General features: G+C 43.4%; 3 protein-coding genes across 3 annotated transcripts; 2 read left to right on the top strand and 1 right to left on the bottom strand.

Annotated features, from left to right (window-relative positions):
* Window positions 1-5,477: 5,477 nt before the first annotated feature.
* PtA15_3A424 (uncharacterized protein) lies at window positions 5,478-6,266 on the bottom strand (the record flags this gene model as incomplete). Its single annotated transcript, XM_053167391.1, has 4 exons — window positions 5,478-5,483; window positions 5,562-5,632; window positions 5,869-5,991; window positions 6,227-6,266. The coding sequence occupies 4 exons, from the start codon at window positions 6,264-6,266 to the stop codon at window positions 5,478-5,480; spliced, it is 240 nt and encodes a 79-aa protein (XP_053018612.1).
* Window positions 6,267-7,281: 1,015 nt separating this feature from the next.
* Window positions 7,282-7,902, top strand: PtA15_3A423 (uncharacterized protein; the record flags this gene model as incomplete). Its single annotated transcript, XM_053167390.1, has 1 exon — window positions 7,282-7,902. One exon carries the CDS (start codon window positions 7,282-7,284, stop codon window positions 7,900-7,902), a length of 621 nt encoding a protein of 206 aa, XP_053018611.1.
* Window positions 7,903-17,231: 9,329 nt separating this feature from the next.
* Window positions 17,232-17,627, top strand: PtA15_3A422 (uncharacterized protein; the record flags this gene model as incomplete). Its single annotated transcript, XM_053167389.1, has 2 exons — window positions 17,232-17,494; window positions 17,591-17,627. The coding sequence occupies 2 exons, from the start codon at window positions 17,232-17,234 to the stop codon at window positions 17,625-17,627; spliced, it is 300 nt and encodes a 99-aa protein (XP_053018610.1).
* Between the last annotated feature and the right edge of the window lie 6,470 nt (window positions 17,628-24,097).

The raw sequence follows: 24,097 nt of genomic DNA, 5'->3' as shown, positions 1-24,097 counted from the left end.
GTGCTTTCAGCTGACATGCAGCATACACAAGTTATTTCCTAGTTAATACCAGGCTCAGACAAATGAATTTCAGGGTGGTACACCCTGGAAGGTGTGGAAGTTCCTTGGCTTAAGTCTATAGTGCAAAATACACTGGACTGAGGTACAGAAGACTTAGTCTGAGGTGCACAGATTGAGCCCAAGGCAAATGCTCAGCTGGGACACCCCTCACTCATTTTCCATCACATTGGAGCGCCCTGGCACAAAGTGCGACCTCCTGGTTGAGGAGATGTACACACCTCTGACTGGAGTGTACACCTCCTTGATTGGAGGGATGTCCTTTGGTCAAGGAGGACCTCCCATTTTGAAGAGATCTTGATATCTCTTTGCTCAGAGGGATCCCCCCGGTCAAAGAGGGGAACATGCCTCGCTCCTCTTGATGACCAGAACAAACTGGTCATTAAGAGGAGTATGTACTTCTCTGTGGCAATCCAGAGGAGTATGTACTTCTCTAGATGGCCGGAACAAACCCATCATCCAGGGAAGTGATTACTCTTCTCAATGAACACGTGAGTAATCACTTCCCTCAATGACCAGTTAGTTCCGGTCATCAAGAGGAGTGCATGCTCCCTTGATGACCAGAATGAACTGGTCAGAAAGAGGAGTGTGTACTCCTCAAGATGACCGGAAAGAACCAGTCATCAAGAGGAGTATGTACTTATCCAGATGGTCACTAGCGCACCATAAGTGCTGTGCTCCTTGTGCCAATTCACAAGATCCCCTGCATCCATCAAAGTTGACCAAATCAACCAGCCTTCCCAAGTGTGACAGTGACATCCAGACAGAACTGAGCCCACATTGTATCCTGGAAGTTAGCCATCAAAATGCCATTCCTTGGGGTCTAACTTGCTCCTAGTGCTTCTGGATTTGGCAAGTGCTCTCTTTGTCTGGGCAAAGAAAATTGGATCAGCATTGGCCAGCTGGCCTACCACGGTTTGCATATACATCTGGTGTTCAAGCCAGATAGCTCACATGGCCAGGGGCCGTCCAGCCATGGGAGTAGTTCCCTTTAGTTGCTGTGCTCCAAGTCTTTGGCGCCGGGGCTCTAGAGCATCAGACAGCTTACATGCCTCTGCGTGTGAGTCCGGGGTTTGCAAAGCCAGTATCAATTCCTGTGCCTGGCAATTAATTGCCCTGTCAGGGCACCCTCCCATTCCCATGTCTGTGGGTAAAGGTAAAGAAATCCTTGGTCACTTGCTGGTCCTGTATTGTCTGGTGATCAGCGGCTGAGAGTGGAAAGTCCAGTAGGTCCCTTGGTTACTGGTAGGGGCTGGAAGCTGTTTTTGGAGTGCGGCTGCTGATCAACGGGTTGATTGGTAGCTGAATGGCAGCCAAGGGCAAAAGGACATCACCAGTAGCAGTTGCGGTAGTGGGAAACAAGTGCAGCATATGGCTGCTGGCTGGGGGGCAGGCATGTGAATGTGATTGGTCAGGCGGGGAGGGGTGAGTGGGAAGGTTGGGTGTATTGGAGGTCCAGTCTGCAACACATTTTGGTTGGTGTTTGGTGAAATATCTGTGAGGGAAACCACAAGCTTTCCTGCCTTTGCTGTATCAACTTCAGGAGCACAATGAGATATCTGGTCCTGACAAAGAATCGGCTGATTCTAGCTTGGATGAAGAACCTGAAAATATTACACAACATATTGTTATACAAATGCATGAACAAACCCTCACACTCAAACATCAAGATTGGGGCCTTCAGCAACCTGGTCTTCCCAAAATTAAACCAGCTCCAGTCATGATTACTCTCCAAGTTTGAGCATCCCTGATTTTGTCTCACTCCAACGGACTGAGTTTTGCTGAGATCCAGGCACACCAGTAACCAATATCAATGTTCACTTCCAGACAGTCAAATAATACCTGAAAGAGCTCACCTTGAAGCTGGAGATAAATGATGTCCTGAATGGCAAGGTCACAGTACCTCAAGTTTATGTTCACAAGGATTTCTAGGGTACAGAAAAATGTGGGCTATTGAAGAATGAATATCATACTCAAGAGGCAATATACAAGAAAAACCTGCTCAACAAAGGCCAGTTGACATGCAAGAGCTCCAAAGAAGCTTGTGCTGCTATGCAAGCCTTTGTTCAAGGCTTCTGTCCAGTCACTATGCATGATGCGCATTGACTGTGCAAAGATAAACCATTTAGTCTTTGGTCAACGCCACAACAGCTGTCACCAGGGGTGTCTTGCATGTCAACTGGCATTAGTTGCACAATTTTTTCTTGCAGTGTTCATTCATTGTAGCCTGTAAGAGACAGACTCTGAATAGGTTTTGTCATGCTGAGGGTTTCATTGGAGTGAATTAATGAAACCTTAGAGTAAGGTATTCAATTTTTTCTTGCAGTGTTCCTTCATTGTAGCCTGTAAGAGACCCAAAAGGAGGCCTTTTTGGGCTTGGTCCATCACAGATGTGACACACAAGCTGAGTCTGATCCACTATGTGATTTACACAACTGAATCCTAGTAAATTTTGAAACCAGATTAAGCCTGTGGCTTTTGAATATCAAAACAGGGAATCATGAAGGGTAAAGCTTGTCATGCTTCACTTTATAACATGATGAGGCCAGGATGGGGAAGAGTGTTGCAGACTGGCCCACATGGCTGGATGTGGGGTTTGTAAAGATGGGGAGTAGGAAGGGCTGGGGGATTGTGTGTGGAGGCAGGCACTCATTGTCAATGAGTGCTCCATTGGGAGAGTGCTAGAGTCCGGCTCCCAAATGCCACCTGTCCAAGAAATGTAGTCTTTTCCCTACTCACTGGGAATTATGCAGTTTCCCAATAAGTGAATTGCTAAAAAATCCATCATCTAGATGATCTATTAGCTTGACTCATGCCCGGTTTCCCAAGGGCAAGAACGTCTCTTCCCAGTCAACAATTCTGTGTACAAGTATTGTCTAATGCTGACTGGTGTGGAACTCTTAAAAGATCAGGAAAGAGCTGTGGGGGGAACTGGTCAACTACACTACTGATAGTGCAGAAGAGGCTACAGGTGCTGATGAAGCTGCCCTCTTGACTATTTCTGATGGAGACAGGGTTACACTAAGAAAAATAAAAAATTGTGGCTTGTGATATGTTTGACTTAGATGACTTGAACACTGATGAGTTTGAGGTGTGTATCAATCCTACTGGGTGAGAGATGAGGGGAATAAAAGGCAGAAGCCATTGAGACACTGCGAGATGGGTCAAGGCTCAGAGGTAAAAGGTCAAAAGATATGTGCTGAGAGATGTATTTCTAGGATGATGAAAGGTTATCTCGGTGAGGTGTAAAAGGGTTGCTACAGAGTGCATGTGGGGGGTATGCTAAGATGGCGGCTGGGAAGAATGCACTCCCAACTCACTTGTACTGTCTTTTCAACCGGGAGGAATATATCTTGTCAAAGTGAACCTGCCAGGCAGTGCCAGGTGTTGGGTTTGGGTGAAAAACGGATGCGGTACCTGGGGGCCAACAGGTACCCGTGTCCACTGTCATTAGGTGTTTCTTCTTTCCTCTTTTATTTTCTTATGATGCAATGAATATCCTTCCACAAGCTCACTCACTCTCTGCTGTCCCAGGATTGTTCTGGAAACAGTTGCTCAGCTGGGAAAAGTCATACACCAGTTCCCTACCAGGCCTCACTTTGTCCATATCCTTGCACAGCGGCAGAGCTGGCTGCGTGGCAATTTTTTTGGTGGTCTGACCCATGATTTTCAGATCTTTTCAATACTTGCCTGACAGCCTTGCTAACTATCAAGGCACGGAATCTGCACAAACCAGTCCAGGGGTGGGTCAGCTCTCACATGTTGGTCCCGGGTCTCCAATCTTGGTATGTCATTGCTGATGTGTTGACTAACCTGCACAAAACAGTCTGGCGGTGGGTCAGCTCTCACGTGTTGGTCCCAGGTCTCCAATCTTGGTGAGGAAAGAGAGGAGAGCCCGGGCAGGTGAGAGTGGGAGCTGTAGGTGTGCGTCGGTGACAGGTTAGGTTTGGTGCCTGTCACTGACAAGGTTAGAAACTATGTACATGAAGGGTAAGTACATAGCCACTAAGCCATAGTTTGTGCATAAGTGCATCACTACCCCTAACACTAAGCAAGAGTTTAGTCCAAACTAAAATGATGATTGTCCGTGCTCCCGCAGTCAGGTTTCTGGAAAATGCCATGGTTGATTATACATATTCAACAGTCAAAGCCTGCGGTTTGGACCAATGGCCAGTAGAAATTTTTAGTAGTTAGTTTTGATCTATTGAGTCTGAAGAGAAAAATTTTCTTATGTAAGTGTGACCACCCGGTGTTTATAGCAATGTCCTTTGCCATGCATGTCGGCACCACTCACCTCCAAAGATCCATCAAAGGGGTTGACATTCAAAGGTCCTCCAAAGGCCCTCCAAAAAATAATTGGAAGAGAGGGCTCTGCCTCCAAAGATCCAATCAAAGGGGTTGACATTCAAAGGCCCTCCAAAAATAATTGGAGGGGAGGGCTCCGCCTCTGAAGATCCATCAAAGGGGTTGACATTCAAAGGTCCTCCAAAAAATATTGGGAGGGGAGGGTCCTTCCTCCCAATGGAATTTGGAGTAGAGTGAGATGTCAGAAAATGAGGTTCTATCTGGTCCAACCCGGTGAAGGACGGATATTTCTGTCACCTTCAAATGCCATTTGAAGTTTTTGCCCCACCTTTGGAAAATCATTGGATTTTCTTCAAAGATCATCCAAAGGACCGCGACTTTGAAGGTCCTCCAAATGAAAACCTTCACTTCAAAGGTTTTTCAGCAAAAAACCTGAAAAGTGCGTCCGCTGTGTAGTTGCATTCCTTGTGAGTGACCAGACACACAAGAAACACCAGACAAAGGTGGAGGCACACCCACCCCGGGCAAATCTGGGTCATGAGAGCTGTACAGGTTGCATGGTCCTGTATGCATGTCAGGACATGCAGGTCCTGTCACATATACATGACAACCTGTCCGGATCATGACATGCAGCTCACATCTCCAACATGTCACATGCACAGTGACTGTGCAGAGGCTTTCACAGACCTGTCAGCTACAGCTTGCATATATGAAAGCCAGTCCTGCAAATGATGCATGACACAGGGCGTGGGAATTTTTTATGTGACATGCAGGACTGTGCAACCTGTATGCCCGTCATGACCCCGGTTTGCCCGGGGTAACCTCAGAACAATTGCAATCCGGAGTTTCAATGAGCGTAACAAAGCCTCCCAGTGAGGCAGTCCCGCAGGGTGTCTGTCTCACAGAGAGGGAGGTGCAAGGCGCTTTGCGCCACGCCCCCCGGCAGGCAAGGGACTTGTGCTAAGCTCAAACAAAGCCCGCAAGCACCGCCAAGAGGCAAGGCTTATGCCTAAGATTGAGATGAATGAGATGAAAGAAAACAACCAGGAACAAAAACAGTTGGAAACTTCATCTAAATTAGGTCTATCCAAGTCGCATTAACTACGTGGTCCATGTCATTCCTACAGTTCCAAGTAACCAGTGAGTATGAGAGCCTATCTATCCTACAGCAAAAAAAATAGGCAACCAGTTCCACTTACACCTTCTTCATCTTCCTTGTCGTGAAACAGGAGAGCTTTGCCAGTGAAAAGTGGGGGGTGCTGGGGATGATCTGGGTGAATGAGGGATGAAAGTGACAGTAATTGTCAGTAGATGAAAGGCTTGCCATGCAAAATGTTTTTCTTTCTCTTACCTGGTCTTTCAGATCTTTGCTGATCTGACAATCAAGCTAAAAACACTCTTTGATTGACTCTTGGTCTTCCTTCACGAGATCATTGTCTGCTAAGGGTAGGCTAAGGGGGCTGAAGAATGTGAAAAATGAATTGGAGGGAACAAGTTCATCTTGACGATCTTTCCATTTGATCTTGGTACCTTCAACCCTATCGTAAACAAATTTGCCCGTGTAATTGACTTTATCTTGATAGTAGTAGGTTTTTTTGAGGAAGGTGTTTTCAAAAAACTTCTTGGCGCCTTGACCAAAGTAGAACGTCAGCTTGAAGCCCGGTTTCCCGTCCAGCTAAGAGAAACGGGTATCTTCTCAATATTCCAGAGCAGCTCAGTCTTGGTTGGTGATCAGGTGGGACAGCCCAGGAGAATTGCAAAGAACAGTAAGCCAAAATTCTGGTATGCCCAGAGCTTCAGAATTTTTTTTGAACAATGAAGGGAAGGCAAGACAGGTGTGGTTCATTTTTGGCAGCTTTGATACCAGCCGCATTCTCAGAATCTGAAGGCTTGATTTTCCCCATAGTGATTTGGAAATGTTTTCTGTATAGTGGTTGATACTTGAGGGCATACTTTTTCTGTAATTCAAGAACCTCTTTCTGGAATTCAGTCTTGATTTTGGAATGTTCAACCTGGAAACAATGTAAGGCATTGATGCACTGTCTACTTGTGCCTGTTTTTCCAGATTCAATCAATCAGCAGTTTGCATTTTCTTCTTTTCTTTTTTTATATGCAGTCTCAACCTTTTTTAGTGAGATTGTGTGTGTGGGTGTAGATGAGGCCTTACATTTGCTGATCCCAAATCCCCCGCCAGCAAGCTCAGACCGGGAGGTTTATAGGATTCTGGTTTGTTGGTTGGTCAGTTACCAAAAAAAGGGCATAGGGTGCATCAGTGAGAGGGTTGGTGTTGTTTTCCTTTGGAAACAGAGAGATGGATCATACCGTTTGCAGGGACTGTAGCCAAAGACAAGGGTTCCATTGGTGTTGTTTGTCCAAGCTGTTGATTCTGGTGGATTTTGTCGAAAATGTTGAGTTGGGAGTCAATGGAGGAGAGGTATCAGTTCAGATCAGTTCAGGTCAATTGTCTTGGACCTTGTGTCCGAGGAGGTGCAAAGCATCTCCCTGGCGGGAGGGTGCTTGCGCCCCGCAAGCACAGGCCAAGCAGGCGGGGCACCTGACCAGTCCCTATAAACTCTCCCCAAAGCATATATGTACAAGCGGGAGCCAAGCCGCATGGAGGGGCACAAGTCAAGCAAAAAAGTTGGTGGGACTCACAGGTCCTCACTTGTCCTCACCTGAGGACATTGTAAAGCTAGCTTAGCTAAGTTCCGCGCCTCCGATTAAGGAGCTTAGCTAAGTTCAATTGTAAAGCAGGTCTTGTAGCCTAGCGCACGCACACACACAAGCTAGGCTAGAGGCCTCCCTCCGGCCTAGATTTTCAACTTCCCTGACCTCCCAACCTCCAAGCCTTGCACACTGGATTTATTCGCATGTCACCTCTTTTTTTTACAGATCTTCGTCCCTGCACTTCAACAGACTATGTATCACTCAACCTCAACACTTGTCTCACATGGCTACTCACCTAACAATGAATGTCAACTATCAATCCCAAATTCTACAGCAGCTCGCCCCACGCTCTCAAGCAGCAGCCCAGCTAGACAAAAATCCTCCTCAGAAGACATTATTAATCCCAAGCTTGCAGCATGCACTGGCAGAAATCTTACCAACAGCACCAATTCCACATTCAATATTCAAGACCTCAGCTTTAATCCCCTGATGACACAAGAAGATAGCAACCTGAATCTTGACAACCCCATCTTAACACCAATCGGCCATGATGGGGAAGCCGATCAAGCTGTGAACAGAACTGAAGATGCGGAGGATGCTGAAGTACATCTTGACACACTTTCTGGAGAGCTAATGGAGGAAATTGCGGAGATGGAGCTTGATGCCCTGCGCGAAAAAGAGGCGCTCCACACAAAGGTCAAGCGACTTCCAGCATACCTGAAGGTGGAGGTAGCCAACCTCTATTACGAGTTCCAGCGCAGCTCCACATACTTGCAATCAAGAATCAGATACACGCCACGCTCTTTTATATGCACCTCGGTCAAGTTGTTTGGACGCAAGGAACCACCAATTATAACAAGTTTTGTTGGTTAGATCCCAAGGCCAGGGAAATCTTTGGTCAGAGTAAGATTGTCTGTTTCACACTTTTTTTGTTGGCAGGATGGGTTAATCCATATCTTCAGAGGATATTCCAGTCAAGCAAAAGGGCCAAGACGTTGCTCAAGCATGGAAAGCCCTTGACGCCAAAACCAAGCTGAGGTACAAGGATTTTGATTTCATTAAAACACTTTGAGGTAACATGCCAGTAGAGGTATTGAACAGTACAATCCGGACTGTCCAACAAGCACATGTGGCAAAAACTGCGCTGAACCTTGCCTCAAGCAAGAAGAGCATTGCTTTTGTGAGGAAGTGGGTGAAGAAGACCATCCAAAAAGTGAGTATTTTTCATTGTCATTCAAGATCAAGGCTAACAAGGTTGTTGTCCCAACCACACAGATGAACGAACTTGCAGCCTGCCACAAAATCCAAGGAATGCTGGTCATTGCGTTGGCTTGCTCATCCAGCAACTTATTCATTCAAGGTGGTACTGATCTCGGGCAAGCGTTCCTTGCAGTGCTTGTGAAAGGAGGCAATCCAATCCAAAAATTTCACACTTACGTTGCCGGGATGGCTGTTGTCAATGAAATTGTTGGTGAGGGTGAGAGCCAGTAGCCATAAAAGCAAACAAAGAAACAAAAGCAAAGAACAAAAAGCCAGCCAAAAATACTTAAGGTTGCTGTGAAGTATTGCACCGGTGTGAAAACTTTTCTCTCACAGCATGCTATCACCTACTGACAGGCTTCTCCTCCAATCTTGTATAACAAACAGGAACTCTTTGTGCAAACAAAAAAAGTATTGGAAAGCAGCTCAAAACCCTACTTGGTAAGTTATTGTCCCTCCATAACAGCCGTGACAGCTTGGTCCTCTTATCTTGTTAAATTTTCAGATGCTGCTGGTGGCAGAAACTTCCGTGCATGGCCAGGCAAGAATGCTATCCGTGAGCTGAATACTGCAAGCATTCAGTTGAACGTCAAGCACAATCCAGCAGACTTCCACACAAAAGAGATCTGCCAACCAATTAATGCAATCTTTTCCCAAAGAATCTTGCACGCCCTCTGCAAAGGATGGATCTCACTCAAATACCAATCTCAAGGTGCAAATAATGACAAACCTCCCTCCAAGAAGCACAAAAAACACCAGAGAAGATACAAGCAGTGAAGATGAGGATGATGAAACTGGAAGCCTTGATGACAATGATGTAGAGGACTAGCTCTGATTTCTTGTTCTAGTTATGTTTTTTTGTTAATTGGAATTCAATCCTTCTACATCTTTTTCCCCAATGAATATTCAAGTTCTTTGGAAATTCCTCTCTTTGATCATGGAGTGAAGTGAAAATTGGATTGAATAATGATTTTGAGGTTGTTTTTGTGCTGTCAAATCTTGTTTCTTGCTGCATATGTTTAGTTTGAGATGTAAGCATGTAAAAAGGATCAGCAGGAGAACTTTAACTGTTGAAAATATTTTTGACTTGGTGTCTCAATAGAGATTAATTTAGTTCGAGGGAATTCATCATAAAAAGATTTTCCAATCACAGGTATGCAGAATCTTGCCAGAATGTGGGCAGATGATGGCAGAGCACACAAATACTGACTTAAACTGCCACTGGCTGCTGATAGTGCCACCAGTGCTGTTTCTAGTGCCTCCAGCACTGCTTCTATTAGCCCAGTTCACGTTGGGCTTTGACCAGCAAGATTTTAATTAGAATCATGTGTGTTTAATGTCAGCTTTTGCTGAAAGTCGGACTCCCACGGCCATTTTTCAGCTTTTTAAGCTTACTTTTTTGTCAATCGGCAACACCAATTTTAGTTGGGGGCATAAAATTCCCCAACGTGAACTGGGCTATTGCCTCCAGCACTTTTTCCAGTGCCAATGCCTGCCGGAGGGGCTACTAACAGTGCCAGATCCACTGCGGTCATTGGCCCGGCTGACACATGGGGCGGCACTGCGATTGGCAGACAATTGGGTGAAGATATATACTAGCCTATGACATGGAGTGGAATGACTGATCTGGACTTGGTCAAAAACTTGCGCGGAAGAGAGCCAACTTGTCAGGAAGTTTTGTGGGAAATTCTGGCAAGTGAGGGGGCCAGCTTCAGGCCCAGAAAATTGTCAGCAGCGGCGTTGCACTGGTCTTTGTTTGTGTGGGGATCTTCCTGATGACTGTAAGACACCATTTTCTGTTTGTCTATTGATCTGCCAACACCCACCCAAAACTGATCTGGTCTGCATGTATCTTCAAAAGAACATCAACTCTATGTACATCTTGAAGGCCAAATGTCCACACACAATCAGGAAGCAATGTCTGGAGGACTTCAGCCGGAACACAATGGCCGTCTTTGCGCTCATCCTCATGCCAATCAACAAAGCCCAGAGCTGTCTTACCCCATTCAGAGCGCCCAGATAATCTCAAGCAAACTGTCCGCCAACACCACCAAGAACCTTTTTGCACTGTCCGGCCGCAGTTTGCGCTTCAGGGACAAGGTGATCATCGCCGATTACACAGCAATCTCCTCCTCCTCCTCATCGGGTCCGTCTTTCTTCTCCCTTGAAACCCTCTCTCTCTCACACACACCACATGACGGCTTTGTTCTTGCCACACAAGATTGCAATTGAATCCTCAAAGTTTTCTAGGCCCAAATACGGTGACGCTAAGCAAGATAAAGCAAGTGTATAGACCTTCTTCCAGGAATAGGAAGTATTCAGCTCCGGCTGGCCCTGGGCATCGCCAACACCAACAAACTCCACATCTGAAAACTGAACCACCCTCAAACTTCACTCATTGTAACCACAACAATGCTAACCATCCAGAGCTTACTGAGACCATGCTTCCGCTTGGCTCAAACACCACCCTCTGACCCGCTCTTGACTTCCACTCTTTCTAGCTCTTGCAAAAATTGCCATCAAGCACGCGGGGCACTCAGAATTATCTCAAAGAAGATGCTTATGGTTCTTTAATTTCTGGTGAACATGCAACTTTGCTTATGATATCTATTGACTGGTTGGGTTCTGTGTGTTTTGTGATCAATTAATTGCTTGTGTGAGTTTCTCATCTGTAGTACTGTTTGGTAAGATTGGGATTTGATGACAATGAAATTTAATGTCAAGCAAAATGTTTCCCAATTGGTGAGATTATTAGAATGGTCTATTACTAGATTACCTTAAAAATTGTTGACTGTGCAATTTAGGTGAAATTAAATTAATCTCCCTCTGAGGAACTCATGAGGTATCAATAAAATTGTTCTTTGGCATGGTTAGCACTAAACACAACAACAAACACACTGCCTCTTAAATACAGTTCACACTTCACATGAATTTGCACTAACAATAAATATGCAGACTCTGAAACAAAGTTCACACTTCACATGGATTTGCGCTAAAAACACTAATTTTTGGGGAGGGTGTATTCAACATTTCCTGGAATGATAGACAGAAAATGTGATTGCTTTGAAAATTCAATTTTGAAATGCAGCAAGCCACAAAGAAAACTTGGGGTTTGGGTTTATTTTGCACAGGTGATTAGATTATGGAGGGTGGGGATTTTAAGAGTTGATGAGGTGTAATGTGATACATTTCTGACATCCAAATATCTCCAGTCCAATTCTGTGAATTGTCCCCAGCATACCTGGCCTACTTGATGAGGTATAATACCTTATGCTAAGCCTCCCTCAAAGGAACATGTGGCCACCTGTGGGCCTAAGACATAGACTCTCAACTTATCTAGGTCTCCACAAGGGGCCCACCAGGAAAGAAGAATGAAAGTTGTCAGAAGTGACATAGCAAAGTACAAAGGGACCCTTGTAATTTTTGATGTCATTTGCAGGCAAGTGATCATTGTTTTTTCTCCTGGTGAGGGGCCTTTGATGAAGAGGGAATTGAATGCTGATTTGAATGTAGAGGTAGAATTCAAAAATGACACAATAAGTCACATTGCTGGTGGCTAATGAAATGGCTGCTGGAGATTGGAACGGCAAAAATGGGGAACTGAGGAGAATTTGGCCCTCAAATTGAATGGGCATTACTTGACTTATTTTCCTGGGCTGCTTATGATTGCTGATTCAGATTGCAGTGTTACTGAGTGTATTACATCAATAAACCTGGAAACCATAATTGCAAACTGTAGAAGGGTTGGTAGAGGGAGGAAGTGAGGTGAAATATCTGTCTCAAGTTGGAGTTTAATACCAGTGGTGTCAGCTCCGGTCTCTTAGGTGACACAGAGTTGATGGGTTTTTTATACGCACTGTAGTGGCTAGAATAGCAGCCAGCAGAAAATTAAGCCCTACTATAAGCTTAAGCCCCGATAGGAATGAACCACGCCTCAACGCTATAGAGCAGGTGGGCTAGCACCCTTATGTAATAAGGGGACGTGGCAATTACTCAAGCCTGGCACCTTGGCTACACAAGAATAAGCACTTGTCTTTCAGGATACAGGTGTTATAACACCCACCTGTACCTAGGGGAGAAATACATGAAGGAGGAAAAGCTTTAAGGGAAAAAGAGTTAGTAGATTATAATAAAAACCCCACTCACTTTTATGGTTTAAAGTAAGGTTGGCAGGTTTGTATGTGTGATAATCTGGGGGGAAGATCTCTCCAGAGGAAAGACCCCCCCTTTTATATTACAGGATCCAGATCCTCCTTTGAGTCAAGGCCCTAGAGGGATCCTTAACTCCAAGGAGGGAGAATATCACGGAATTCAGGAGAGGGATTTACATAAATAGTTATGTAATCTCTCTATTTGTATGTAAATTGCTCTTATATGGACATTATGTAATAAATGTGAAATAAAGTTAATTACATACTCAAAAGAGTGTTAAATATGTAGTTTAATACATAATAATTGTACATGGAAATAAAAGTTACATTAGGGGGTATCAAATATGAGAAATCCACAATTGGAAATCAGTCAATTAGCCAAAAATGAAATTTGTCACCAGTGGTTCCCAAAATGGAGTAGAAGAAGGACCAGCATGTTTTAAAAATGGTGGGTTTTTTCAAACCCGTCAATTAAATAATGGTGGATTTTGTCATATTTGATACCCCCTATTAGTAATGTAATGACAGGAAATTGAACTCATGACTCCATGTACATGAGTCAATTACTCATGGAGTGTTTAAACATTGTGCTATAAGACCAATTACAGGTAAACAGCTGACGTTCCCGCATGCATTGTCACCTGCGCAGTTACTGCAGCCACCAAAATTTGGTGACGCTGCGCGCAGAAGCAACAGCTGTCTGCCTGTAGTGACATGTACTTTACAGTTGTAGACACATGGAGTTTTTCTCAGTGTCAGACAAGTGGGGCCATTTAAAATATCCTTTTCATTTTCAATTCTATTGTACAATGCTGATATGTGGCTGTGTCAATTAAAGGCCTGTATTTGAAGGGGGGGACTGAAAGTAGGGAATGGAGCAGCTGGAGCTGGGATTTGCAGCGGCAAAGCCGCCTTGGCCTCTAGTCTGAACAATAATTTGAGAAATTTTTGGTCTATGAAAGTCCCAAAATGTTGCAGTTACAGTCTGATCAGTGTGAAATATTGCCTAATTGGTTGGTTTTGTTGTGTTTCTACAACTATATCTCAACTAGCAATGGGGATGACTTCATGATGTTGGCACCATAATGATGAGAAAATTTGAAAGATCAATTTAGGAAAGCTTTTTGCCAATGAAAATTTCCCAATGTAGCAGCCCCATTTAATCAGTCACGAACTATTGCCTCATTTTTTGTGTTTCTGCCACTATATCTTGCCTAGGAATGATGATCATTTCATGATATTGGTACCAGAATATTGATACATTTCCAAAGATTATTTTGGTGTAGAGTTCATGGATTGAAATCCCAAAAAGGAGCTGCTATAGTCTAATTGGTCTCAAAATATTGCCTGATTGGGTATTTTTTGGTGTTTCTGCCACTGTATCTGAACCTGGGCTAACATTTATATCATTATAATGTGACCTGTTGAGAGATTAATTTGGGGCAGCTCTTGACCATGAAAATCCCAAAATGTGGCAGTTACAGTCTCATGAGTCTCAAAATATCACCAAATTGGGCTTTTCTTTCTGTTTCTGCCACCATATCTCAACCGGGAATGGTGATTATTTCATGATATTGGGACCAGAATATTCATCCATTTCCAAAGATTATTTTGGTATAGCTTTCATGTATGGAAACACCCAAAAGGAGCTGCTATAGTCCGATTAGTCACAAAATATTGCCTAATTGGGTATTTTTTGGTGTTTCTGCCACTGTATCTCAACCCCGCAATGGGAATGATTTCATGATGTTTATGACATTAAGGGTGTTCAAAGTTGAAATCATAAAATTTTCAATGCATAAAATCATAAAATCATAAAACTTTCAAGTGATGATTTCATATGTACCATTCTAGAAATGTTGCTCTAATTTGAGTGCTTGGGTGCAACATATTTTTTCAGCTTAGAATTTTATGATTTTATGGTTTTATGATTTTATGCAAGTAAACTTTGAACACCCTAATTATGATAAGACATGTTGAGAGATTAATTTGGGTCAGCTCTTGCCCATGAAAATCCCAAAATGTGGCAGCTACAGTTTCATGGGTCTCAAAAAATCACCAAATTAGGTTTTTCTTTGTGTTTCTGCCACTATATCTCAACCAGGAATGGTGATCATTTCATGATATTGGTACCAGAATATTGATACATTTCCAAAGATTAGTTTGGTATAGATTTCATGGATTGAAATCCCAAAAAGGAGCTGATATAGTCGCCACTGTATCTGAACCAGGGCTAACATTTTTTTCACAAGATTGATACCATTATAATAAGAAATATTGAGAGATTAATTTGGGTGAGCTCTTGACGATCAAAACCCCAAAATGTGGCAGCTACATTCTCATGAGTCTTAAAATATCACCAAATTGGGGTTTTCTTTGTGTTTCTGCCACTAATTTATCTCGACTGCGAATGGTAATTATTCCATGATATTGGGACCAGAATATTCATCCATTTCCAAAGACCATTTTGGTACAGCTTTCATGTATGGAAATGCCCAAAAGGAGGTGCCATAGTCTGATTAGTCTCAAAATATTGCCTAATTGGGTATCTTTTGGTGTTTATGCCACTGTATCTCAACCTGCAATGGGAATGATCTCATCACATTGAACAACACAGTATACCGTAATAATCTGTGGAAATGGATGAATATTCTGGTACCAATATCATCAAATAATCACCATTCCTGGTTGAGATGTGGTGGCAGAAACAGAAAGAAAAGCCCAATTTGGTGATACTTTGAGAGTCATGAGACTGTAGCTGCCTCATTTTGGGAATTTCATGGTCAAGAGCTGACCCAAATTAATGTCTCAAAATTTCTTTTTATAATCCAAGTCTATAATTAAAACCACAGTTTTGTGGAAAAAAAATTCAATGGTTCCCCCTACAATAGAAAAAATTCACAAAAAAATGACAGGGTTTTCCCCACAAGGCAATAAAGTACAAAAAAATAGAATGGGTTTGCTCACTAACTAAATACAGGAATTACATATAATGTGACAGGCTAAATTGCATTTAAAATGGGCAAAAATCTCAACCAGAAACGTAGCCCAACACCAGCCAAAGCTGCTGCACCCAGGCCCCCATACTGCCGCCCAACTCACTGGATGGGTCAAACAGTATGTGTTGAAGGCCCCCTGCAGCGCCAATGGCAGAATGCATAATGGGGGGCCAGCTCTTTAACCCTCCAGACTGTGCAAATGCATATGCAGCAGTGGGGAAGCGTGGGACACACCAGCAGCTGGAATTACAGCAAAAACTGATGTGCCTGGGGGACAAACAGACCAGCCAGAGCTCAGCTTATATATCAAAGTCCCACCTGCGGGTCTTGAGCTTTCACAACCCCAAAGCCACAGCAACAACACGACCAACAGTATGTACCATGGCAACAACACCACCGCCATGGAACCACCAGTTTGTACATGCCAGGGTGGTTGTTCAAGTACACAGATCTTCATAATGATCCCACTCGCCGACCAATACAGTCTGTCTGGGCCTACTTGTACCCTTCAAAATCCTTGTTGGCCTTCTCAAGCCGTACTAAGCCATAATCTGCTCTTATTGTGGCTGCCTCAGCGCATGTCAGGCGATGATCTCTAATACCCAACTGATGCAGCAAGAGGCTAGGTAGGCAATTTTGCTTTGTACTATGAGAGTTGGGGAGACTCATTTGAGGGCTGGAATTTTCACAGATCCGCTGGAGCAGTACTAGTTGCCTTCGCGGGATCTTTTCACTCGCCAAGCGCCTCAGCTGAAGAGGAGAGTGTTAACGTACAGGGAAGAGTGGCTGAATCTGGAGCTTGTTCTGAGCCGGTCAAAGACAGTCCCACCGGGTCCGGGTGTTCCCCGCCAGACAGTTTGGCCCTACCATGCCAACTACAAGCGGGAGAACCATGAGGAGTGGGAGTTGGAAGAGCCGGACTGGGACCAAATTGCAAACAGGCAGGTAGTCAAGTTCTCGGCCTCTGATGATGAATCACCATTGAGTACACTTGTTGCCCGTTGAAACCAGCCATCCGGCGTTGTTGCTGGTCATCAGCAAAGGGTCGTGACCAGGAGGTTGTTGGTCAGACAAGGGAGTGAGGGTGTCGAGATCAAGTCTGTTGGACCCTGTTGGTCTCCTTCCTCTCATCATCATGGTCACCCAGCCGGCCGATGATGGTTTCTGGGTTGAGGTGGAGGTTAGTGATGGCTCGGATGGTTGGGAATGGTATGGGTGGTTGTTCAAAAAAAACATCCGAGGTCCCTTGTATCCAGTCAAATCCCTTGACATAGCCTCAATGCCTTATCACCATAACACTTGATGTTGTTCTGGCCTGTATGCTGCCTGTCTCTCCTCCTCTTTGGCTAGCCATTCCCCATCCCCACAGACACTTCTTCCCCCTCACTGCACAAACCAAAATCACCCCTACAAAAGCAGAAGCATGAAACTTATCAAAAAGATCCACTCTTTTGTAAGGAACTTGATACCTCCTGGATTGGCCTGCAATGAGCTCCTTGAGACGGGCTGCTGGGGATGGATGCTACAAATTGGCACCAGGGGGCTCTCAGGCCGGGTCTTCTTGATTTGGCATGGCAAGCGCGGTAGTGTTGAGGGTCCATTTTGATTGATCACTGGAGCAGCACTCAGCACGCTCAGCAACACCACCCCAGGCAGCACCAAAGCCCTGCTCCTCCACGCCCTCAGCCGCAACAACCACAGACACGCCCTCGCGCATCTCATCCGGCTTGACCAGCCAACCCACAATTTCTACCCTTGCCTCTTTTCTGTGTGCGGACAGATTGACCGGGGGATGGGAAACATGCGCAAAGTCACCAGACTAATCCTTGCCGGACTCTCCCCCAGCCCTCTACAGACCAGAATCATCAAGGCATACATCAGTAACCTGCTCAGGTGTAACCAGCCCAAACGTGCCTACGCCCTCCTTGCCCGCTTTGACTTCAGCCCACACATCGACCTCCTTGCAGAGGCACAGCGCATTGGCGGCAGATTTGCCCCCATGGCCATCTGGATCAGCCGCCAGCCACTTCTGGGCCAGAAGTGGAAGCACCAAGGGTGCACTTGCCATATACCTCATCCTCAACTGCCCATGAAATTCCCAAAGTTTTCTCATACCAATCAGATGAACTCCTCCATTGATGACATCAACAGCATTGGATTGAACTTTCTGTTGCCCTACATGATGTAATCTTTTGAAAACCCATTTTTTCCTGGCTTGATGATCCGAATTGTCTTCAAAATATCAAATCCTACATAACCTGGGTGAAGTGTACATAAATAATAATTACTCTGCATGTACTGAAAAAGGCTAGCAATATATTCATTTGATTTTTCCCAGAGGAGATTGATTTCTGAGAAGTAGAGCTCTGTTAATTTTTGGGTTGGGTTTATAAATTAGATCTTCTTTGTGCTTTAATCAAACCCCACAATTTTGCTTCATTTTTTGTTGATTGGGCAAACCTGTGATTTTTTTGAAAAATAAAAGGAAGAGGTTCTGGTAAGAGGGAACACTTGATCTTTGTTAGGCCAAATTGGTGATTTCAATAAACTGGGATGTAACATAAACACAAATCAAACACACCAAGGTTCTTTATCATCTGGAAAAAGAAAAACAGATAATGATTTATCTTGGAGATTGTGGGAGGTTGTCCCCTTGAAATTACAGCGGCGCAGCGGCCTTGGTCTCTAGTGGTATCAATATCATGAAATAAATGTTAGCCCTGGTTCAGATACAGTGGCAGAAACACCATAAAGTACCTAAGTAGGCAATATTTTGAGACTAATTAGACTATAGCAGCTCTTTTTTGGGATTTCAATCCATGAGCTCTATACCCAAAGAATCTTTGGACATTTATCAATATTCTGGTACCAATATCATGAAATGATTAACATTCCTGGTTGATATATAATGGCAGAAAAACAAAGAAAAACCTAATTTGGTGATTGTTTGAGACCCATGAGACTGTAGCTGCCACATTTTGAATTTTTCATGGGCAAGAGCTGACCCAAATTAATCTCTCAAAAGCTCTTATCATCACCATTCCCGGTTGAGATATAGTGGCAGAAACACAAAGAAAACCCCAATTTGGTGATATTTTGAGACTCATGAGAATGTAGCTGCCACATTTTGCGATTTTCATGGTCAAGAGCTGACCCAATGTAATCTCTGGTAGTTATACCAAAATAATCTTTGGAAAGGGTCAATCTAAATGCACGCCAAAAAAGTGGTGTGCATGCCTGCACGCCAAAATAAATATTGGCGTACAGGAGCAGTGCACGCCATTTGTTTGGCATGCGTAGCCCTGCACACCAAAAATACTCCTTTGAGGAAGAATTTTGGCGTGCACAAACCCTTCACGCCATTTTTTTGGCGTACAGGCATTGCACACCACTTTTTTGGCGTGCATATAGTCAAAAGTTGGTGTGCACCGTTTTACATGCAGTTTTTTTGGGGGCACTTGTTGGCCACTGTGCCCCAATGGCATGATGAATAGTGCCTCTGCCACTATGAATAGTGCCAGGATAAATAGTTTTCATAGTGGCCGAGCTTGGCGGAGTCACTATTTATAGTGGCGGGGCTTGGCGGAGGCACTATTCATAGTGGCGGAGCTTGGCGGAAGCACTATTCATTGGCGGAGCTTGGCAGAGGCACTATTCATAGTGCAGAGCTTAGCGGAGGCACTGTTCATAGTGCAGAGCTTGGCGGAGGCACTATGAATAGTACATGAAATATGTCATTGGGCCGCAGTGGTCACACCCTATTTTGTTGTGCGCAACTGTTCCCCCCAAAAAAATTGCATTCAACATGGTGCACACCACTTTTTGACTAGATGCACGCCAAAAAAGTGGCGTGCAAAGCCTGTACACCAAAAAAAATGGCGTGGAGGGTTTTTGCACGCCAAAACTCTTTCAAAAAAGAGTATTTTTGGCGTGCAGGGCTGCGCACGCCAAATTAGTTCTTCAATGAGACAAATGTCATAGGAGTTTCTGAGATGGGTACATGATTTTAAACAAAGTGATGAAATCATCATTAATGTGAGCTACATCCTCAAGAAAATGGGTACTAAAGTTTTTCAAATTCCAATTGTGAAACCCTGGAAAGACAAACAATGCTTGTCAATTGTGGATAATGCAAGTTACAGTCAAACCTATGAAACCACATTCTTGTATAAGGGCGAAACTTTCCAAACCCCACACTCATTTGGTTCCACCAAAATTTAATTTTGGTGTGTAGCTAACTTTTGAAACCACATAACCTGCGTAAACACATAGCAAATTCTGTCCACAAAGGGGTTTGGGGTTTCAAGTTTTTGACTGTATTCATGGTTAAGGCATAGTTTTTTGCACCAAAGACAGATCAACCTGGATGACAAATATCTCAAAACCCTCTGTAAATTCATAATTCAAAAACATGGACATATGAACTACTGCCACAGAGTAAAAAGATGAGCTGGGCACCTGGTCCCTGCAGTGGCGCAGCCACCTTTAACTCTAGTTCAGGTACCAATATCACAGAATGATCACCATTCCTGGTTCAGATATAGTGGCCGAAACAAAAAGGAAAACCTAATTTGGTGGTTGTTTGAGACCCATGAGACTGTAGCTGCCACATTTTGGGTTTTTCATGGGCAAGAGCTGACCCAAATTAATCTCTCAAAATCTCTTATGATAATGATATCAATATCATGAAATCATTCCCATTCTGGGTTGAGATACAGTGGCAGAAACACAAAAAAATACCCAATTAGGTGAGATTTTGAGACTAATCAGACTATAGCAGCTGCTTTTGGGCATTTCCTTACATGAAAGCTGTACCAAAATAATCTTTGGAAATGGATGAATATTCTGGTCCCAACATCATGAAATAATCACCATTCCTGGTTGAGACATGGTGGTAGAAACAGAAAGAAAAGCCCAATTTGGTGATATTTTGAGACTCATGAGACTACAGCTGCCACATTTTGGGATTTTAATGGGCAAGAGCTGACCCAAATTAATCCCTCAACATTTCTTATTACAATGGTATCAAAAATCTGAAATCATTCCCATTGCGGGTTGAGATACAGTGGCAGAAACACCAAAAAATACCCAATTAGGCAATATTTTGAAACTTGTCAGACTTCAGCCGCTTGGTTTTGGGATTTCAATCCATGGAAGCCACACCAAAATACTCTTTGCAAATGGATGAACATTCTGGTACCAATATCATGGAATAATTAACATTCCTGGTAGAGATATAATGGCAGAAACACAAAAAAAGGAGGCAATAGTTTGTGACTGACTAAATTTGCAAGGTGACCGGTTTAACACCATTATGCTACATTGGGAGATTTTCATTGGCAAAAAGCCTTCCTAAATTAATCTTTCAAATTATATCATCATTATGGTGTTAACTTTATGTTGTAAAAGTGTGTATGTATTTGGTAAGTTTAGTTTGTGAGTCTGTTGAGTGAGGCTACCAGACAAATGTTGATAATGATGTGTATGTATAAAGATGATAAGATAATGAGATGATAATTGAGAATTGAGAATATACATTGTGAGTGGGTGTGAGTGAGTGTGAGTGAGTGTATATATGAGTGAGTATGAGTAAGTGTGTGTGGTACATGAGGGGCAAAGAGAGCCCAGTATTTATAGTAAACAAATGCTGCTGAGGAATTACTCCTCAGCGTACTTTCTTATTGGCAAGTCCTCATCAAATGGACAGGAGAGAAAAGTAGTTATACTTTTCTCCTCCTTGCAGGAATGCTCCACTCCTCTGGTGCATTTCTTTTCTTATTGCTTTCTGCACTGTGATGAGCAGCTGTAGCAAGGTACAGCTGAGCATGCTTGTCAGCAGGAAGCTGAGCATACTTGGCAGCAGGAAGCTGAGCATAATTGGCAGCAGGAAGCTGAGCATACTTGGCATTAGAAACTTCAGCAGTGAGAGCACTGCTGATCCTTTTCCCTTCTACAGGGATTACACCTTCAACATATGGTACCAATATCATGAATTCATCCCCATTGCTAGTTGAGATATAGTTGTAGAAACACAACAAAACCAACCAATTAGGCAATATTTCACACTGATCAGACTGTAACTGCAACATTTTGGGACTTTCATAGACCAAAAATTTCTCAAATTATTGTTCAGATATTGCTGATCCTCATGGTACCAATATCATGAAATAAATCTTAGCCCTGTTTGAGACACAGTGGCAGAAGCACAAAAAACACTGCCTGATAATTTTAGGGGATATGCCATATTGATCAATATATGCCTTCCCAAATTCATCCATGTTTGTAGTGTTGTATAGTCGGGGTTCAAAAAATTTGTCTGGAAGTTTGGCCAAGACAAGCCAGTCTACATCTTCCGGTGTCATTGGCCAGTCTTGAGGGTCAAGGGTAAGCATAAGGTGGAAGTGGGGCAAACCTTGCTTCTGAAATTCAATTACTGAGACAAAGGCAATACCTTTTCCCAACCTTCCCATTTTGACAAGTTCAAACATCAGAGCTTTTGTCTTCAGGTGGAAGATTTGCAAGACAATTGTAGGATGATCAACAGCAGATGCTCCTTTGCCTATCTCCGCAAGTATTTCAAACCATTGCGGATTTGCGGTCATCGTAATGAAAAGCAAAGGAGGCCCAAACTTTTGCACAATCACCATGGCATTGTGGTAGAGCTCGGACATTCCTCTTGGGCTCCCAATGAACCTCAACGGGAGAATTACTTTACGGCCCATGACAACTGACTGGTTTTCAAAACATTTTATCAAGGTGTTATAATTATTGGCTTTCAGCTTCCCTTGGTTTGATTCAATGAAACTTGTAAGTGAATTCTCAACGCAAATATATATGTCACATATGAATTCTTGAAGCAAAGCGCCACCGCCAAGGATTGTGGAGAATTTTCCTGGTCGTTGAAACAGTAAAAATGAAAACCACTCAAGCGATTTCACAACCCGGCCCTCAACTGCAATTGAGTCAGTTTCAGATTAACCGGTGTAAAAGGGCAACGCTCACCTTGTGTTGTCACAGCTTGGTAAAGGTTGTTCCATTGTTGCTCACCATATGGGAAGACAAGTGGATACTGGAGCGGGAAGTAGTATGCCAAATGCATATCAGAAATTGCCTGCAACTTCCCATCTGCTCGGTGAATAATATTTGACGTTCTTAAATAATTTCACCACTCCCCTTGACCAAAATTGCCACCTCATCCGCAGTTGGTGCATTGTGTTGTTTAGGATTGCAACCTGGGTGAGGAACGCCTTGAAGTTTGAAGGTGAGCGCTCCGGATTTGTTTAACACTTGCTGAGCTGTTTTATACAGTATCACATAGGGATTATGGCGGTACAGGCAATCCATAAGCAACTTTACAATTTTGGTGGTCATCCCTCCACCACGCCCCGCGTTGCCTCCATCCCCTTGAGCTTTTTGAATACGGAGGTTTGCCTTGTTTGTACCCATGTCACTGACCACAAAAATTTGAGAGGAACCTGGATTGTTGACGTCAACGGGTTCAACACTTGAAATCAGATGCACCAATCCGCCTGACATTTGGAAGACATTTACACTACCAACATGGATGAATTTGCAATGTCGTATATTGATCAGTATAGCGTATATTGATCAAATTATATTGATCAATTTTTTTTTATTCCTCTTGATACCTTTGTTTGTCTTCCATGTTGCCTTAATTCTCTTCTATAACCTCTCAACCTCCCCCTGTGTTAGCTTCAAGCCACAGGAATCTTTTCTTTTTTTCCCTGATAAAATTCATGAATTTCTACATACACCATTCTGTTCTTCCTGAAAAAAAGACATTGCAAGTTTTAGGATTAATCCAGGATGGCTGAGGGGTCTCAGAAATTTTGATTTGTTTTTTTTTTACTTCACTTCAACCATTGATGTTATCAAAAGTCTCCAAATCTACTTCTTGTCAAAAAAGGGAAACATTGACCCCTCACCTCTCTCACAATACCATCCTTCCTGGGTTGTTAATTTGGTGTGACCTTAAATTTCCTGAAGATGTTGCATATCATCCTTGGTATGCTACATGCATGTAAGGCCATTTGAAATTAATTTAACATGGTTGAGCATATTTTTGTCAGGGTCTTAACACCAAGAAATTACCAAATAAGTGATGTCTGGCAACCAATCACATTGTAGCTGCTACATTTGGGGGTTTTGTGGTCATTCAAGGTACACAATGAATCTTTGAGGGCATTCTATCATTTTGATACCAATGTCATGGAAGAACTACAATGCTGCGCTGAGATATACAGTCAAAACCGCAAAACCGCATACCCCTTTGTGGAAAGCCTTTGCTATGCAGTTTCACAGGCTATGCCTTTATGCAAAACCTGTCTAAGGGCATACTGACAAGAACTATGCGGTCTGGCAGGTTTTGGCCTAAAATTTATGCAAAGCCTGTCCAAGGGCATACTGACAAGAAGTATGCGGTCTGGCAGGTTTTGGCCTAAATGTTAATTTTAAGAGCTTACCAATAGTTGGTGCAAAATATTTGAGAGGGATCAATCCTCTGTGTATGTTTTTTGCAGACAGCAGAAGTGAAATTCTCTCTGAAGGAAGTTGATATTGATTTGTTGAGGAGTCATTGCTTCTTGATTGAAGGGTAGAGGTTTTTTTTGTGGTAGTTTTATCACCAGGAAAAAAAAA

Source organism: Puccinia triticina, chromosome 3A, assembly GCF_026914185.1.
Source record: "Puccinia triticina chromosome 3A, complete sequence".
NCBI lineage: Eukaryota > Fungi > Basidiomycota > Pucciniomycetes > Pucciniales > Pucciniaceae > Puccinia > Puccinia triticina.
Note: the sequence above shows the minus strand (reverse complement) of the source record. Positions and strands in the feature narration are given on the sequence as shown.